A 19,731-nucleotide genomic window follows, 5' to 3' on the forward strand; every position below is an offset into this window, starting at 1 on the left:
TTGATTTTAGAATGTATTTTAATTAATTGATTGTGATTTTATGTAAACTGTGTTACTTTTACTGTTGTTAGCAGCTCTGAGCCCGGCTTCGGCTGGGCAGGGTGGGATATAAAAAAATTATTATTATTATTATTATTATTATTATTATTATTATTATTATTAGCTAAGAGTCTCGACTGACCTTGATTTCCACCAAAACTCCACTCTGCCACTCCTTCAAGCTTCAATTGGCTTCAAGAAGTGGGAGGACAGCATCAGGATAGGATAAAATAGCACAGTGAGGGAATAATGAGAGAAAGGGGAAACACAACCTAAATGGCAAACTATGTCTTGACAGCAAGGTAGCCTAACAGTACCCCTGCCGGAAATTCATGGACTCATAGAAATGAAGAGTTGGGGCCCGAGCAATAATCCAGCCTCCTGCAATGCAGAAACCACTGTCTTGCCAGAGTGGTGCATGCTTTGGTTATCTTCTGCTTGGACTACTGCAATGCGCTCTACATGGGGCTACCTTTGAAGGTGACCTGGAAACTACAACTAATCCAGAATGCGGCAGCTAGACTGGTGACTGGGAGTGGCCGCCGAGACCACATAACACCGGTCCTGAAAAACCTTCATTGGTTCCCAGTATGTTTCTGAGGACAATTCAAGGTGTTGGTGCTGACCTTTAAAGCCCTAAATGGCCTCGGCCCAGTAGACCTGAAGGAGCGTCTCCACCCCCATCATTCAGCCCAGACACTGAGGTCCAGCGCCGAGGGCCTTCTGGTGGTTCCCTTACTCCGAGAAGCCAAGTTACAGGGAACCAGGCAGAGGGCCTTCTCGGTAGTGGCGCCCGCCCTGTAGAACGCCCTCCCATCAGATGTCAACTATCTGACTTTTAGAAGACATCCGAAAGCAACCCTGTATTGGGAATTTTTTTTAATGTTTGATGTTTTATCGTGTTTTTAATATTCTGTTGAGCCGCCCAGAGTGGCTGGGAAAACCCAGGCAGATGGGTGGGGTATAAATAATAAATTATTATTATTATTAAAGAATCCCTGGCAGATGGCACATGCAACTCACCTGTGCTCATGCCATCAAAGAGAAGGATGTGTCTCTTGGCTGGTGATTGAGTTCCTGGTCACTGATACCCACCTGTGGTGTAGCCACAACCTTGAGGACTCTTGCTTTGCCATTGGCACCTCCTCAAGGTTCCATACTAAGGCAATAGCTTTGACTGAAGCGTCCAGAACAGCCTTCACCAGTCTGCTACCTTCCAGAGACCTTGAACTAGAACTCACATCAGACCTGCCATGTTGGCAGGCACTCATGGGAGTTGTAATCCAAAACATCTGGAAGACTCCAAATTAGGGAAGGTTGCTCTTGGGACACCGGGGTTAACGTTGGCCTACTTGTAACCGAATGGAGGCCTTTTTTGCAGAGGTGAGCACCTAAGTCTGAGCATAGCTGTCAACTTTCAGATTTGAAAATAAGGGATCAGCAGCCTCACGTGTCCCGGGGACAGTCTATGGGATATCTAACAATCTGGGATAGCAGCAGGAAGCAGTGGGAAATGGTGCTGGAATAAGGGAATTTCCTGTCAAAAAAGGGAAGGTTGACAGCTCAGAGTCTATTTCCAGTTAAGTTGGGCCAACATAAAAGGGTACAGTTAACACACTCTCTCTTAAGTGCTTTTTAGAGGGAGTCTTTTTGGGGGGGGGGTCAGGCATGTTTGCTCAGGCGCACTTTGATGCTTTTAAAAGGCCCATGGAGACTCACAAGCTCTTCCATTTCATTTCTCTCCAAAGGGCGTATGGAGCACCTAAGCCACAATTCGGTTGACAAAAGAGCATGGTTCATTGTGCTGGTTTCCTGCTAGTCCAAACAGGGCACAACTCAAAAGTGACAACATTATAGACCAAGCCTATGCTGCTTGATGGACGCGGGTGGTGGTGTGGGTTAAACCACAGAGCCTAGGACTTGCCGATCAGAAGGTCAGCGGTTTGAATCCCCGCGATGGGTCGAGCTCCCGTTGCTCGGTCCCAGCTCCTGCCAACCTAGCAGTTCGAAAGCACATCAAAGTGCAAGTAGATAAATAGGTACCGCTCTGGCGGGAAGGTAAACGGCATTTCCGTGCGCTGCTCTGGTTCGCCAGAAGCGGCTTAGTCATGCTGGCCACATGACCCGGAAGCTGTATGCCGACTCCCTCAGCCAATAAAGCGAGATGAGCGCAGCAACCCCAGAGTCGGCCACGACTGGACCTAATGCTCAGGGGTCCCTTTACCTTTTTAAGCTGCTTGATACTCCTCCCCACTGTCTCCTGAAGCACAAAACCTGAAGGAATCTGCATTCTGTGATCACCCTGAGTTGGTCTCAAACAGCAGCTTGCAGACTTTTTAACCAAGCCTGCTGTCTGCGGAGAGTCAATTCTGCAAGTTGAGTTTTGGTGGCAGCACAACAGTGTTTTTGTAAGAACCTTGTAATGTTAAGGGGTGCTTCCAGATGACCAGTTTAATGAGGCTGCACCCAGATTTGCTTGCAGGGAGATTAGAAACCATTGGCTATTTAATGTGCATTCATTCCAATTTGCTTGCAGGGAGGTTAGATGAGACTGCATCAAAGCAAGTGTTATTATCTCACACTTTCCTGTGCATTGCCCCCCCTTCCTTATTGTGAAAAGTCCAGATTGCTGCACAAGATCTCCCAATCCACTATAATTTTACAACCTGAATTTACCAGTATGCAATGGAATCCAACCCCAAAACAATGACGAAAGTTGAAGCGACCTAAGATTTGGGTGCCTGAGTTTAATTTGTTTCTTTAGATAATAAACCGCAGGATCGAAAGAAATTATCCAAGAGAATGTAGAAAACATAGCAAAAACCCATGAACCACTTAGAAAGAAATAACATAGAACCATCATCGATATCATCACTATGAAAAGATAAAACCAGCAAGTCTTTACAACAAATATAAGTAACCAAATCAGGGGCCTGGACAGACTTGCTGGAACAGAAACGTTTTCAGGAGGCATCTAAAACAATCCAGCAAGACACCTACCTAACATCAAGGGGCAGGGGGTTCCACAGCACACGTGAAGGAAAAGCTCCTTGCAAATGTGTAGTGGACGTAATATGGCACTTGTATGAATGCTAGTTTGGCAGAGTGAAATGATCTAACAGACACGGAAAGAGGCAAGTCAATCCCATAAGTAAATTGGTTGCCAACAGTTAGGGGCTTCATATACTAATACAGTGGTACCTTGGTACTCAAACAGCTTGGCTCCCAAACAAATTGGCTCCCGAACGCTCCAAACTTGGAAGTAAGTGTTCCAGTTTGCAAACGTTTTTCGGAAGCCGAACATCCAATGTGGCTTCCGATTAAGCGCGGGAAGCTCCTGCAGCCAATCGGAAGCCGCGCCTTGGTATTCAAATGGTTTCGGGAGTCGAACGGACTCCTGGAATGGATTAAGTTCAAGAACCAAGGTACCACTGTAGTAAAATACAAATGAATAAATATAAATAAAAGTAAAACCACCAACTGAGGGACGCGGGTGGCGCTGTGGGTAAAACCTCAGTGCCTAGGACTTGCCGATCGTAATGTCGGCGGTTCGAATCCCCGCGGCGGGGTGAGCTCCCGTCTTTCAGTCCCAGCTCCTGCCCACCTAGCAGTTCGAAAGCACCCCTAAGTGCAAGTAGATAAATAGGTACCACTTTCTAGCGGGAAGGTAAACGGCGTTTCCGTGTGCTGCGCTGGTGCTGGCTCGCCAGAGCAGCTACGTCACGCTGGCCACATGACCTGGAAGTGTCTTCGGACGGCGCTGGCCCCTGGCCTCTTAAGTGAGATGGGCGCACAACCCTAGAGTCGGACACGACTGGCCCGTACGGGCAGGGGTACCTTTACCTTTACTAAAACCACCACCACCACAACCTTTGGCCCTCCAAATATCGCTGACCAACAAATCCCATCGGAGTTGTAGTTCCGCAACATCTGAAGGGTCAAAGGTTGCTCACACATAATGTGGGCCTTCAGGACGCTTCTAGATTACACCCCCTCCTCAGGCCAACAACATCTTGAAAGACCTACATCAGCTCCCAGTACGTTTCCAAGCACAATTCAACGTGCTGGTGTTGACCTTTAAAGCCCTAAACGGCCTTGGCCCAGTAGACCTGAAGGAGCGTCTCCATCTCCATCGTTCAACCCTGACACTGAGGTCCAGTGTTGAGGGCCTTCTGGCGGTTCCCTCACTGGGAGAAGCAAAGCTACAGGGAACCAGGCATAGGGCCTTTTTGGTGGTGGCACCTGCCCTGTGGAACGCCCTCCCATCAGATGTCAAAGAGATAAACAACTACCTGACATTTAGAAGACATCTGAAGGCAGCCCTGTTCAGGGAAGTTTATAATGTGTGACATTTTGATGTATTTTTAATCTTTGTTGGAAGCTGCCCAGTGTGGCTGGGGAAACGCAGCCAGATGGGCAGGGTACAAATAATAAATTATTATTATTATTATTATTATTATTATTATTATTATTATTATCTTGAAGGCCCCCCAGTTGGCTCTCCGTGACAGAGACCCCACCTGCCTCTCACCTCCCACTTGGTCTCCTCGATCTTGGGAAGGAACTCGGCCTGCTCCTTCTTGAAAGCCACAAACTTCTTCTCCAGCTCTTCCCGCTGCTGGAGGAGCTGCCCCACGTCGTCCTGGAGCTTCTTCTTCTCCTGCTGGAGCTTGAAGATCTGCAGCTGCAGAGCCTGCTGTGCCCTCTGCGCCTTCTTGGACACCTGCTGCAGCTTGTTGGCGTAATTCTGCCGCAGGTCCTCCATCTCTCGCTCCCAGATCTTCTGCTTCTCCTCAAAGACCTGGTAGATGGCCGCCTCACTCTTGTCGAGGTTCCTCCTCATCTGAAGGACCTCCTGCTCCTTCTCCCACAGCCGGTCCTCCAAGTCCTGGATGATGTCGTCCGTCGAGGGCGAGTGGAAGGGCATCGTCTCGTTGAGGTGGTTGAGCCGGCTGAACGAAGACGTGCTCTTGCTGGAAGACCGGCCGCTGTCTGAGGTAGATATCCCATTGTAGCCCACAATGTTCTTGTCCACGTAGGTGGTCCCGATGCGGTTTATGTGGCTGGTTGAGGCGCTCATGGGCCCGATGTGCTGGCTATAGCCTGTGCCGTAAGTGGGCAGGCTGGTCAAAGAGTTCCGCCCGGAATCGGAGAGGCCGCCCGCCTGGTTGGTAGTCCTGTTATGGCTGGCCTTCTCCATCCCACTTTTGACCGTGGAAGGGCTATTGCTGTTGGTATGGTTCAAGGTCTTCCGGGTCTCCGAGATGCCGTTGTTCTGCGGCGGGCACAGGTTCTGCATGGAATGGAAGTTTTTAGGGACTACGGGCTTAAAGGCTGAAGGTCTAACTAAGGGCTCATTGCTCTGCAAGGAGGAGGGAAAGAAAAAAACAGGACAGCAAATTAAACACGAGAGGATTGACACAGCCTGGATAGCTCGGTTGGCTAGGGCATTGGTTTCCATTTTTTAAAGAATTATTTCTTTTGTTTTTCAAATTAAAATTTCACAGAGATATATCAAGCATAAATCATAAAAACAAGATTCCAAGGAATCTCCTGGACTTCCATCCTCCCCTTAGTGCAGCGGTTCTCAACCTGTGGGTCTCCAGATGTTGTTGGACTACAACTCCCATCATCCCTGAGCTCTGGCCTTGCTAGCTAGGGATGATGGGAGTTGTAGTTCAACAACATCTGGGGACCCACAGGTTGAGAAAGGCTGCCTTAGTGGGTCCTATTATTTATCATTTCCTCCTTTTATGATAATCCAAATCCTTTACCTCTTCCACTATGTCCAGAATTCAACCTTAAATATTTCAATCCTGAGCACTGGTTTTCAACCAGTGTGCCATAGCACCCTGGGGTGACTTGAGGAACGTTCAGGGGAGCCTGGGGGGGGGCACATCTTTTCATTAACTTGCAGCCCATAATTTCCTGTATTATCTCTATTTCTCTCTGAGGAACCGGCAGCTTTAACTTGCAGCCCAAAATAAGGCAATGGCAAAAAAGTGGGGGAACACTTTTGTACGACTGTTTCTCTTCTTAAAATCTCTTCACCCCCCCCCCCCCCCGACAAGAAAAATCCTCCCCAGCTTCAGGAACTAACAGTTCCTTGGTTTTATACAGAGACCTTGAGAAATGCAAGGAAACAGCAAAGTACCGTATTTTTTGCTCTATAAGACTCACTTTTTCCTCCTAAAAAGTAAGGGGAAATGTGTGTGTGTGTTATGGAGCGAATGCAGGCTGCGGCAGCTATCACAGAAGCCAGAACAGCAAAAGGGATTGCTGCTTTCGCTGCGCAGCGATCCCTCTTGCTGTTCTGGCTTCTGAGATTCAGAATATTTTTTTTCTTGTTTTCCTCCTCCAAAAACTAGGTGCGTCTTGTCGTCTGGTGCGTCTTATAGAGCGAAAAATACGGTAACTTGGTGTGTGTGCTCTATAAGGAGGGATATAAATATAACCCTGAAAGTGAGGAGTGTCTTCTGCGTTTCTTTCTCCTTCTACCCCCAACATCCCTCCCCTCCTTCTTCTCCACCTCTCCCCCCAGGCAACTGCCCTCCTCCTTGACAGTCACCCAGCTTTATGGGGACAGGGAGAATGAGGCAGGAAAAGACGATGTCTGCATGTGATTCCTGCGCTATTTGTGTTTCTCATTTTTCTTCTCCAGCTCCAAGGGCCTTTTGGCGGTTCCCTCAATGCAAGAAGTGAAACTATAGGGAACCAGGCATAGGGCCTTCTCGGTAGTGGCACCCGCCCTGTGGAATGCCCTTCCATCAGATGTAAAACAGATAAACAACTATATGATTTTTAGAAGACAGAAGGCAGCCCTGTATAGGGAGGTTTTTTAAAATATATTTTTTATTTTGCTGGAAGCCGCTCAGAGTGGCTATGGCAACCCAGCCAGATGAGCGGAGTATAAATAATAAAATTATTATTATTGTTATTATTACTACATAAAAACTTTTTTAAAAACCCCAGCCCGAAGATGTGTACAAATCAGACACAGGTTTTATCAGATCCTGCCACGCCAAAAGAGGCCACAAGTATGTAAAACACTTTCACATTAAGGGCCAAAAGCCTGGGTAAAAAGGGTGCACTTTCTCAAAGTCAGTCCAACAGGTGCAGCTCTGATGCCGGATGCCCTGGGAAATGAGAAACCTGCTTCTAGCTCATCAGACCTGCAAATGACGCCAAGTTGGGAGGGGTAATTAATGCCACAGAAGACAAAAATTGAGACCGCAAGAGATTGGAGAACTGGGCCCAAGCCAGTTGAATGGATTTCAGTAGGGACAAATGTCAGGTTCTGCACTTAGGCAAGGAGAACTAGATGCACAAATATAAGATGGGGAGCAATTGGCTTACTAGTAGTACATGTGAAAAGGATCTAGGAGATCTTAGTGGAACACAAGCTGAACATGAGTCCACGGTGTGATGCAACAAAAAAAGCTCATGCTATTCTAGGCTGCATCAACAGAAGTCTAGTATCTTGGTCAAGGGAAGTCATAGTACCACTCTATTCTGCCTTGGTCAGACCACACCTGGAGTCCAGTGACCAGTTCTGGGCACCACAATTTAAGAATGTTGACAGGCTAGAAGGTGTACAGTTTAGGGCAGGCATAGGCAAACTCGGCCCTCCAGATGTTTTGGGACTACAACTCCCATCATCCCTAGCTAACAGAACCAGTGGTCAGGGATGATGTGAGTTGTAGTCCCAAAATATCTGGAGGGCCGAGTTTGACTATGCCTGGTTTAGGGCAACCAAGATGGTTGAGGGTCTGGAATTTCTCCACCAATTGTTTGACTTGGCAGCTTCCTATGTTCCTAGGACATCAGGTCTCAAATTCCAGACCCCCGGCCATGCCCCACTTGAAAACTGTGGGGGGTCTTGGCAGACCACTTAACGAGGATGATGGTGATTTATTAAATTTGTTCGTGTCACTGAAGGAGCGTCTCCACCCCCATCATTCTGCCCGGACACTGAGGTCCAGTGCTGAGTGCCTTCTGGTGGGTCTCTCGCTGCGAGAAGCCAGGTTGCAGGGAACCAGGCAGAGGGCCTTCTTGGTAGTGGTGCCCGCCCTCTGGAATGCCCTCCCACCAGATGTCAAAGAGAAAAACAACTACCAGACGTTTAGAAGACATCTGAAGGCAGCTCTGTTTAGGGAAGCTTTTAATGTTTAACAGACCACTGTATTTTAATAGTCTGTTGGAAGCCGCCCAGAGTGGCTGGAAACCCAGCTAAATGGGCGGGGTATAAATAATAAATCATCATCATCATCATCATCATCTTGCCCAAGGCAACTCCAAGTGACTTATAACCAAACAACCAAGCACCGCCTGTTGTACATGCAAAGAGCTAGATGTTTTGTTAATTTTAACCGTGTTTTTAAAAATGCTTCCTTCAAACTGCAATACAATGAAACGCAGTCTGGAAGAAATAAAGGAAGCAATGAAAATACAATTGAGAATGAATGCAAACATTTAATGCGGTCATTCCACAGACCACCGGAATGAAGGCCATGGACCAGTGTGGCTGTTCACAGACCACGGTCTGGGTACCCCTCTTCTAGGATGCAAATTGAGTCTCACCTGGTCTAGTTTACCAGAGACTGGCAATATCTTTGGTGGGTTACTGGGTTCTCTATACTGGGGAGGAGGTGGGATGTTCTTCTCGTTGTTGGCTGCGACGTTCCCACAGAGGTCCGCCTTCCCTTTCTCGCTCTTGCGCAGGTCCCCGTTGATGAAGATGGAGTGGGAGATCTTCTCCATCTTGTAGGTCTTCTCCTCCCCGGAGTAGCGGTTCGAGATCTCCCGCGTGGAGTAGCTGTTCCGGGACCCATCGACCTGGCGGCCGCCGCTCTGCGTCCTGGTACCCACGCTCTTCATGGCGAACTCTTGCTCGCCGGCGACGCCGCTGCCGACGCTTCCCATCGTGCCCTGGGAGGCGGGTTCGGTGAGCCTGGGGTCGAAAGGGTGGAAGGCGTCCTTGTTGTGGTAGCTGGTGTCACTAAGGACGGAGAGGGTCTCTAATTTGGCCATGGCAGGGTATGGTAGTGGAGGCACAAGATGTCAGTGGCACTGGGAGAGAGAAAGAGGGAAAGAACAGGACGTCACAAAAAGAGGTTGCTTGGAGCAGCCGTGAGCACAAGAGAAGCCCAGCTGTGGAGGCACAAGGGGAATAAACGTGGGAAGACCTCACCAAAGGCCCATCTAGCCAGTCTAGCATCCTGTATTCAAAGTAGCCAAAGAGATGGCCGCAACAGGAAGCATCCAAGCAGGATCTGTGTGCAAGTTTGTGGTGATCTTTAAAGCCCTAAACAGCCTCGGTCCAGTATACCCGAAGGAGCGTCTCCACCTCCATCGTTCTGCCCGGACACCGAGGTCCAGCGCTGAGGGCCTTCTGGCGGTTCCCTCCCTGCGAGAAGCCAAGTTACAGGGAACCAGGCAGAGGGCCTTCTCGGTGGTAGCACCCGCCCTGTGGAACGCCCTCCCACCAGATGTCAAAGAGAACAACCACCACCAGACTTTTAGAAGACATCTGAAGGAAGCCCTGTTTAGGGAAGCTTTTAATGTTTGATGCATTACTGTATTTTAATATTTTGTTGGAAGCCGCCCAGCAGCTGGGATTCAGAGGGCGTATTGTCTCTGACCCTGGGGGGCAGAACACGGTCATCGTGGCTCACAGCCACAGATGTCCTCCATGGTTTCCCCGCCTCCCCCTTTAAAGCCATCCAAGTTGGTAGCCATCACTACGTCCTGCGGGAGCCAATTCAACCCAACGGCATGCTATCGGTGGCTACTAGCCACAATGGCTTGTCTCCATCTCCACCGGGGGAGGCAGTAAACCTTGGAATCCCAAACTGCAGATGGAGAGAGGGCTTTGGGCACTCAGGTCTTGCTTGCAAGCTTTTCTTTCTGGTTGGCCACTGTGGGAAAAAGGATGCTGAGAGCTAGATGGGCCATGGGCCTGATCCTGCAGGGCTCTACTTGCATCCTTACGATTCTTGTTTCTGGGCCAGGGTAAGGGCCAGGGGCTGGCGCATCACAACTCCTGCTCACCTCTTTCGCAGCATTTCTGAGCTGCCGAACATTAAAAAAATATATAAGCGGTACGAAACAAAACGCAGCGAAAAATGGAAGAATGGTATGAAAACAGTACACATCAAAACAGCAGGGGTATAAAATTCCAGACTTTATTGGTCAGAGAAAGGAGGGTGTTCCAGACTACAGTCTCCCTGACTCCTTGCAAAGGGGGCATCAGCGAAGGGGCAGTTTGGATGGGCAGCAAGCTAGCAAAGCGCGGCAACCCTCACACCGAGATGGCAGGGAGTAGCACAACAGCAAACCGGACGTAATTACGATTGCTGCACGTACAGCAAAACCGCAGCTACCAACGCCTCCATGCTTCCTTTCCAACACACACACACACACACACACACACACACACACACACACACCAATAGCATCCTGCAGCAAGGATGTTAAGTGCACTGGCATTTGGAAAACCACAACAGCTACACACAAACACACAGAGAGAGCCACAAAACAACACGTCTAGTCCCCAGTGCCGTGAGAAAAGTGCTGTTGGATCAGGCCAATCTCCTGCTGTTTTTGGACTACAACTTCCATCTTCCCTGACCACTAAGCTAGGGAAGATGGGAGTTGTAGTCCCAAAACAGCTGGAGACCAGAGTTTGGGAAACGCTGGACGAGAAGACCCTCGGGGTCCCTTCAAACTCGCCGATTCTATGATCCTATGAATGCCATTCCAGTATCAGCTGCTAAATGTCAGGGAGGCTGGTAGTTAATTGCATCATAATCTAAGGAGAGCCTTGGCTGCTGCATGAGGCCATAGACTCGTCTGGTCTCTTATCCCCTGCTCACAGTAGCTAATCAGGTGCCTACAAGCAGGTGATAAAACTGGAGGAGCGAGAGGAGAGACATGTTTCACCAAACAGGTCGAGATCCACAGATGTGATGGCCTGCAGCTCCTCGCTGCTGCCATTTGAAAACCAGGGAAGTCAAAGACTTAACCATTTAGCTGTATGCATATGCATGAAGTGGGGAGAGACAATGTGTGTTTGTGTTTATGTGTGTGTGTGTGTGTGTGTAAGACATTTCTTCAAGGTAGCATGGAGTCACAGGTTCCATGTGACCAACTCAGGCACCTTTCCATACCAGGGCATGTCATTTTAGGGGGTGAAACTTAATTTTTGCCAATTTCTTCAACGGGGGGCATCTCTAAATCTGCTGTTATTTTTGTGACTGGACAACATTTAGCTCAGCAAGTCTGTGCTTCGTGAAGAAGCACATATACTGCTTTAGGAAAACCAAAGACTTTCACCTTCTAAAAACACGTAATGCTAAATAAATAACAGCAACAACTATAAATGCCTGCAAGTACTTGGCAATCATTTTTAATGATTTCTATGCAATTTTATGCACACTTTACTTACCAAACAAAATGAAATTGTACTAATTTAACTGAAATATCTTTCGAATTTCCAAGTCAGGTTAATTTCTTTTCTTTTTAGCATCCCTAGCTTTTGGAATTTGAAAGTTGAAAAATTTGAAAGTTGAAGCCATCCTCTTTCACTAAGTTGTGGCACGTTCAAGAGAACCAATGGCCACAGCGGAACGACAAGTCTCCTCACCCAGCAGGGAGAGATTGCTATTATAACCCCCATGCAAACTCACTCACCAACCACGGGGGGGTGCAGATTCTGACCAGGGAAATGTCAATCAGCAAAAGGAACGAATTGGGTTGACTGCAGGGGCAAGTGAGGAAGAAAAGGAATTAGCTTAGGATGCAGTCCTCTCGTGGGTTGGCCTCGAGGTCATCGTGTCCTCATCCCTCCCTCGCACAAGACAGAACAGTGATTTTATTTACTTGAATGAGCCGGCTCAGGTCTAAATCTCCGGCTGCGACACAGCACTTCCTAGGTTCCCAAACGATCCCCGCTCATTCACAGGCCTGGTTCTAGGTGCTAAAAAAATGGAATGGAAGAAGATAAAACAGATTAAAACAAGGCCCGGAAAGTCTTGAAAACAATACAATTTTCATTCTGCCCCTCTTACCCTGACATGTGTTCACCCCAGAAGCGTCACCCAAGAAGCGCCTCTGGAGAAACAGGAATCACAAAAGCCACCTCAGATGTTGTATACGAGCAAAAAAAATGGCATTTGCCCAGGTAACCCTTCACCACCTGAACACAGGATGTGCCTGTTCCCTTCCATACTCATAAATGACTGAAACAAAATTTTAAAATTCCTTCCAGTAGCACCTTAGAGACCAACTAAGTTTGTTCTGGGTATGAGCTTTTGTGTGCATGCACACTTTTTCAGATACACTGAAACGGAAGTCACCAGACCCTTATATATAGTGAGAGGGTGGGGTTTTTCTCAGAAGTGGGGTGGGAATGGGTGATTGGCTGATAGGGGTGGTAAACCTGTTGACGACTGTTAATGACTGCAATTGGTCTTACAGGAAAAAGCAAGGGGCGAGGTGGCTAAAAATAGCTTTATCGTGTATAATGAGATAAGAATCCAATGTCTCTATTCAGACCAGGTCTCTCCGTGGTTTTAAGTTTGGTAATAAGGTGCAACTCAGCAACTTCTCTTTCCAGTCTATTTCTGAAATTCTTTTGTAACAAGACAGCTGCTTTGAGATCTTGTATAGGATGTCCTGGGAGATTGAAGTGTTCTCCTACTGGTTTCTCTGTCTTGCGATTCCTGGTGTCAGATTTCACTGAAGTCCATCATTCATTGGCTCTGAATACAAATCTCACTTCTCCATAATGCTACTTTCAATACAAGGTGAGCATTAAGAATCCTGAGTTATGCCCCGACTTGGATTTAATCTGAGCCGCAGAAGAACTCCTCCTTATTCCCACCCACCCACTGACCTGACTGTTGTCAATGTCCTAAGTGCTGGGAGTCCTGGGAGGTACCTGGTATCAGTATGGCTACCATTGCCTTGGGGAAAGCACATTTCCTAGGGCTCCTGAAATGTAACTATATAAATGGAATTCCAGGCACCAAGGGTGGTGGAAGGTCGGAGAAAGGAAGAAAAGAGGAGAGTGGAGAATGACCTTCTTCTTCAGTCACTGAGCAGAAGCCACCATCTCCCAGTTAAGCAGCTGGAGGTCGGTCAACAGTTAGGAATCTATTGAGAATTTGGGGTTGGGAGGAGAGACGTTCTCTGTGAGCATGCCACACTTTCGTTTGGGACTGGCAATTACCGCCTAAGCCAAGCCTGGGAGTTCACCCATCAGTACTCATGGTGTAAGGACAAAATGGCACCACCTCCGTAGAATTACCAAACTGCACCTGTTTTTACCACCCCACGGTGAAACTCCAGTGGCATAAACTGCTAGAACCTTCGTGGGCAGTGGGCTTCGTCTAGGAGCCAAACGGCAAATGCAGACATTGTCAAAAAGTGCCCAACTCAACAACTCAAAACAGGCTTAAATTTTATTTAAATTAAGACAAACTTTCCAGCCCTTGGGGCTGTAAAGATACACAAGAAAGTGTTAGTTACAGATAGGTAGCCGTGTTGGTCTGCCATAGTCGAAACAAAAACATTTTTTTCCTTCCAGTAGCACCTTAAAGACCAACTAAGTTAGTTCTTGGTATGAGCTTTCGTGTGCATGCACACTTCTGTGTGTATCTGAAGAAGTGTGCATGCACATGAAAGCTCATACCAAGAACTAACTTAGTTGGTCTTTAAGGTGCTACTGGAAGGACAAGAAAGTGTATTTATATATATATATTGCACTGGTGATCTTCAAAAGGAGATTCCACACACACCCCTTCTGTCACACACAAGAAAAAATACCTCATTTAGAATGGTCATCTGCAGTTTCTTTTTTTTTAAAAAAAATACTTTTTAATTGAATTTTCACTTTAAACAAAAAACAATAAATTTCAACATCCATTTGTAGAACTCCTTTCCCCCGCTCTGCCGAGCAATGACTTCCCTCGCTCCCTCCCGCCGACAGTTTTCTATTTCCAATCTATATCTCATAGTTTCCTCTTTATTCAAATCCATGTCATAAGATTTATTTTAATCCTGCTAGTGTCTTCAAACTTCTACAGTTATTATTTAGATAATCAGTAAATTTGCTCCAATCTCTTTGGAATTTTGATTCCTCCTGGTTTCGAATCCGTCACCTGCAGTTTCTTATAGGTATATAGATTGGGTGTTGTGTTTTCTTTTTTAAAAAATGCACCCTTTTAGTCATTCAAAATACTTTTATCGATTAATCTAAGCCAGGCATGTCCAACTTCCAAGAGACTGCGATCTATTCCCACTATAAAAAAACTGGCAGTGATTTTCCCATTGGATTAGGGAAGCTTTTAATGTTTGATGTATTACAGTATTTTCATATTTTTTTGGAAGCCGCCCAGAGTGGCTGGGGAAGCCCAGCCAGATGGGCAGGGTATCAATAATAAATTATTATTATTATTATTATTATTATTATTATTATTATTATTGATTGTCCAGAGTTGTTGAGCTTTTGGGGCGGAGGATGAGGCAAAGTTATTGAGTTTCTTGTTTTTTGGGGTGGGTTCCCGCGATGAACCAGGATCAACCGGGGACATCCTGCGATCCACCAGTAGATTGCGATCGACCTGTTGGACAGCCCTGATCTAAGCAGTTTCATTTTTGTCACCCTTATAATAATCAGGACATGTCTGATTGTCAACACTCGCCGCCCAAAAGAGAACTTAGCACCATACATGAAGATTCCCTTATGGTCAGTTTTGAACCACTGGACCTACAGACTTTAAAAAATATGGTCCTAACAGACCCAAAATGCGCTTCTTGCACCTGCAAGAGAAGAGACCATAAAGCAAGGGAGTGACGACGCAGCCAAGGACTTTCTCGGATCAAGGCCAGAGCGCGCCTTAAATTTTGCCTTCCCTGCCTGGCGGCACGACAGAGCTCTCAATGTGGCAAAGACCAGCTATAAATCTGTTCGCTGCCCGTTGATGGCCGGTGCATGGTTTGTTCAGCCCTTGTAATAAAGAAAAACCGACAACCTGCAAAAGCTGCTCTCCTTCCTCTGCCGTAACAGATCCTGAGTTATGTTCTTCGGGAAGCAAAATCCTGCTCTTTTCCAACTCAAGCAGCCTTCAGTTACAGAAAAGGCCCCGCTCTCTCGCCGCCAGCCCCCAGAACGCCCTCAGAGGGGGCACACAGAGAAGGGGCTCAGATACTGATCTCAGGGTCCCAGCGGGTTCGTATGTATTTAAAGTATTTATGTTTCACTGTTACATGTAAAATACAGTGGTACCTTGGTTCTCAAATGGCTTAGTTGTCAAACAAATCGGCTCCCAAATGCCGCAAAACCGGAGTATTCCGGTTTGCGGACATTTTTCGGAAGCCGAATGTCCGACGTGGCTTCGGTTGAGTGCAGGAAGCTCCTGCAGCCAATCAGAAGCCGTGTCTTGGTTTTCGAACCGTTTCGGGAGTCGAACGGACTTCTGGAACGGATTACTGTATTTTTCGCTCTATAAGACGCACCAGACCACAAGACGCACCTAGTTTTTGGAGGAGGAAAACAAGAAAAACAATATTCTGAATCTCAGAAGCCAGAACAGCAAGAGGGATCGCTGTGCAGTGAAAGCAGCAATCCCTCTTGCTGTTCTGGCTTCTGGGATAGCTGCGCAGCCTGCATTCGCTCCATAAGACGCACACACATTTCCCCTTACTTTTTAGGAGGGAAAAAGTGAGCCTTATAGAGCAAAAAAGACAGTAAGTTTGAGAACCAAGGTACCACTGGCTACAATATATGCACATATACAGTATTTAAACATAAAGCACCACAAATACAAATTAAATAGCAAGGCAGCCTACAATGTATAGACATAAAGGTAAAGGGACCCCTGACCGTTAGGTCCAGTCATGGACAACTCTGGGGTTGTGGTGCTCATCTCACTTTACTGGCCAAGGGAGCCGGCGTACAGCTTCCGAGTCATGTGGCCAGCATGACTAAGCCGCTTCTGGCGAGCCAGAGCAGCGCACCGCACAGAAATGCCGTTTACCTTCCCGCCGGAGTGGTACCTATTTATCTACTTGCACTTTGACGGGATTTCGAACTGCTAGGTGGGCAGGAGCAGGGACCGAGCAACAGGAGCTCACCCCATCACAGGGATTCGAACCGCCGACCTTCTGATCGGCAAGCCCTAGGCTCAGTGGTTTAGACCACAGCGTCACCCGTATCCCTTGGCATATACAATGTTTAAACACCACAAATACAAATTAATCATTGAAACGACCAGCTAATCAAGAAAATTTAAGCAGCTGCCGAGACTCCTTAGCATCAAATATGCTTTTGTGTGAAGAAGTCCCTCCTTTTTCCTCTCCCGAATTTCCCAGTCATTAGCTTTACTGGATATCTCCTGATATTTGTTATAGACCTCTACTCACCTTTTCCCTAAACTAAAAAGCTCCAAATGCTACAATATTCCTTCACGGGAGAGTCGATCCATCTCCTTGATGGCTTTGGAATGTCCATTTCTTAACCTTTCCCAGCTCTGCAATATCTTTTTCAAGGCGAGGTGACAAGGACTGCACACAGAATTCCAAATGCAGCCGCACCATCAATTTGTTTCGACAGCGTCGTAATATTGGAAAGGCTGTTTTCATTCCCTTTCCTAGTGATCCACACGCAGCACACCATTCTTTTTCACAGCTGTCAAATACAGGGTCAACACCTCTACTAAGCCATCCTTTACGACCCAAAGGTCTTGTTCCAGTTCAGTCACTGCCAGTTCAGGCCCCATGAGCATATATGTAGAAATTTTGGGAGCCCAGATGTGCATCATTTTAGACCTGCTAAAACAATCGCATCACATCACATTCATCCAGTGCTTTACCAACTGCACTGGCTCCTGGTGGAGTACAAGGTCAGGTTTAAGATGCTGGTTTTGACCTTTAAAGCCCTATGCAGCCTAGGACCCTCGTATCTATGGGACCACCTCTCCTGGTATGCCCCGTGGAGGACCTTAAGGTCCACAAATGACAACATTTTGGAGGTCCCAAGTCACAAGGTGGTTAGATTGGTCTCAACTAGGGCCAGGGCCTTTTCAGTACTGGCCCCGACTTGGTGGAACGCTCTGTCACAAGAGACTAGGGCCCTGCGGGACTTGACATCTTTCCGCAGGGCCTGCAAGACAGAGCTGTTCCGCCTGGCCTTTGGTTTGGACTCAGTTTGATACTTATGTTTCCCTCCCCTTATGGTTTTGAACTATGAACTACTATTAAAATGAGGCTGCATTTTAAATTGTATTTTAACCCGTATTTTAAATTGTTTCCCCCTCCTCCCCTATTATGTTTTTACTGGTGTTAACTGCCCTGAGCCTGGCTCTGGCCAGGGAGGGCGGGGTATAAATAAAAATTTATTATTATTTTATTTTTATTATTATCATCTGCCATTTTATTGCTCGGATTCGCCCAGTTTGGAGATATCCTTTTGGAGCTCCTCACAATCCCTTTTCCTTTTCGCCACCCCAAACAATTGGGTATCATCAGCAAACTTGGCTGCCTCACTTGGCTCACCAGAAACCATCTGTCATGGATGCTTTAGCTGAAATCCCTGCACTGCAGGGGGTTAGACTAGATGACTCTGGGGGTCCCTTCCAAAGCTATGATTCTATGAAACTCCAGCTGACCAATGAACAGGATAGAAAGCAATGGTCCCATATCACCATGGCGAATAGTCATGGACGGAGCCATTTCTCTGGCTTGTTTTTCTGTATCAAAGAGCACCAGTCCTTGCTTGCTCTCCAAAATAAAACCTACCGTATTTTTCGCTCCATAAGACGCCCTCTTTTCTTCCTAAAAAGTAAGGGGAAATGTGTGTGCGTCTTATGGAGCAAATGCAGGCGGGAGGCTCTGCTCGGCGCTCCCTTTAAAGAGCTGTTCCTCCTCCCGCTTCGCTGGGAAGCCAGCAGAAGAAGAGGTGCTGCGCAGCTATCGCTCTTGCTCTGCTGGCTTCACAGCGAAGTGGGAGGAGGGACAGTGTGATGGCCTGGGATTCGGACTCGGAGGCTGAACCTGAGGAATCCCAGCCTGCACAGGATTCCCCGCCTCCAGAACCAGCTGAGCCGGGGCTGGGGCCTGAGCCTGAAGGGTCCTCACCTGTGCTGGATCCTCAGGTGCAGGCACCAGCTGAGTCTGCTCTGGCTCCGGAGGTGACTGAGGACCCATTGCCTGCAGGTGCTCCACTCTCAGCCCCGTCAGGGGAAGCTAAGGTTGCCTCTGGGTCCGGTAACCCTCCAGCCTCTCCTGAGCTGCAGAGGCTCAGGGCAGAGAGGCGGAGGGAACTAAGTTCCCGCAGGAGGAGTGCTCGCCTCCAGGCCAGGAGAGGCGAGTCACCAGAGGATCGGGGCCACCCTATGCCTCGGGGCAGATAAAAGCCAGCCAGTCCCAGTCCTAAGCTGCGGGAGCAAAGTTGTTGGTAGCCTGTTCCTGCCTGAACCCTGTCCTGCTCTTCTGCTGGAACTCCTGACCTCACCCGACTCCCTGCTCTGCACCCAGCTTCAGCTTTGATGGACAGCCTCCATACCGCACACTGGACTCGGACCTCGCTGCACGGTTAACCCACGGGACCAGCACAGACAGACGGGAGCAAGAAAAGCAAGAGCCACTTACATGGCTTCTCTCCCGCTTTGTGCAGCTCTCACATTGCTTGCCCATCCTCCCTCCCGCCTCGCTGTAAAGCAAGCAACGCACCTGTCCCGGTGTCTCCTCCTCCTCTTTTACAGCGAGGCGGGAGGAGGGATGTGCAAGCAAAGCGAGAGCTGTGCAAAGCGGGACAGAAGCCATGTAAGTGGCTCTTTAAAGCCATATAAGTGGCTTGCTTTAAAGCAAGAAAAGCGAGAGCCGCTTACATGCTCTGTGCAGAATGTTTTTTTTCTTGCTTTCCCCCTCTAAAAACTAGGTGTGTGTGCTGGTCCCGTGGGTTAACCATGTGGTGAGGTCCAAGTCCAGTCCGAGGTTGAGGGTGTGGTATGGGGGCTGTCCGTCAAAGCTGAAGCGGGGTTCAAGGCAGGGAGTCGGGTGAGGTCAGGAACTCTGGCAGAAGAGCAGGTCAGGGTGCAGGCAGGAACTAGCAACCAACAATGTTGCTCCCGCAACATGGGACTGGGCTGGCTGGCTTTTATCTGCCCTGAGGCATAGGAGAGTGACTCGCCTCTCCTGGCCTGGAGGCAAGCACTCCTCCTGCGGGAACTTAGTTCCCTCCGCCTCTCTGCCCTGAGCCTCTGCAGCTCAGGAGAGGCTGGAGGGTTACCGGATCCAGAGGCAACCTCACCTTCCCCTGACGGGGCTGAGAGTGGAGCACCCGCAGGCAATGGGGCCTCCATCACCTCAGGAGCCAGAGCAGACTCAGCTGGTGCCTGCACCTGAGGATCCAGCACAGGTGAGGACCCTTCAGGCTCAGGCCCCAGCCCTGGCTCAGCTGGTTCTGGAGGCGGGGAATCCTGTGCAGGCTGAGACTCCTCAGGTTCAGCCTCCGAATCCCAGGCCATCACAGTGCGTCTTATGGTCAGGTGCGTCTTATGGAGCGAAAAATATGGTGAATATAGAATCTAGGCTTGCCTGGAATTTCTCGGACACAGCTGGTATTCAGTCCTTGTGAACAGCGTCCGGGCAGAAATCGCTGGATGCATGGCAGCCCACGTTGGTAGTATA

At 48.2% G+C, this 19,731-nt stretch overlaps 1 protein-coding gene across 6 annotated transcripts in view; it reads right to left on the bottom strand.

Annotated features, from left to right (window-relative positions):
* LZTS3 (leucine zipper tumor suppressor family member 3) overlaps positions 1-19,731 on the bottom strand; it is a 67,121-nt gene that overhangs the window by 8,656 nt on the left and 38,734 nt on the right. For 4 of the 6 annotated variants that reach the window (XM_083571310.1, XM_083571313.1, XM_083571311.1 and 1 more), the window contains exons 2-4: positions 11,920-12,016; positions 8,620-9,108; positions 4,571-5,401 (exon numbers count right to left, since the gene is read on the bottom strand). In XM_083571310.1, the coding sequence (XP_083427436.1) occupies positions 4,571-5,401; positions 8,620-9,069 (1,281 nt within the window). In that variant the 5' untranslated portion in view covers positions 9,070-9,108; positions 11,920-12,016. The remainder of the gene's footprint in view (positions 1-4,570; positions 5,402-8,619; positions 9,109-11,919; positions 12,017-19,731) is intronic. The other 2 variants (XM_083571315.1, XM_083571314.1) reach the window with 1 other exon arrangement.

The sequence above is a fragment of the Podarcis filfolensis genome, assembly GCF_964270895.1.
Source record: "Podarcis filfolensis genome assembly, chromosome: 9".
Lineage (NCBI taxonomy): Eukaryota > Metazoa > Chordata > Lepidosauria > Squamata > Lacertidae > Podarcis > Podarcis filfolensis.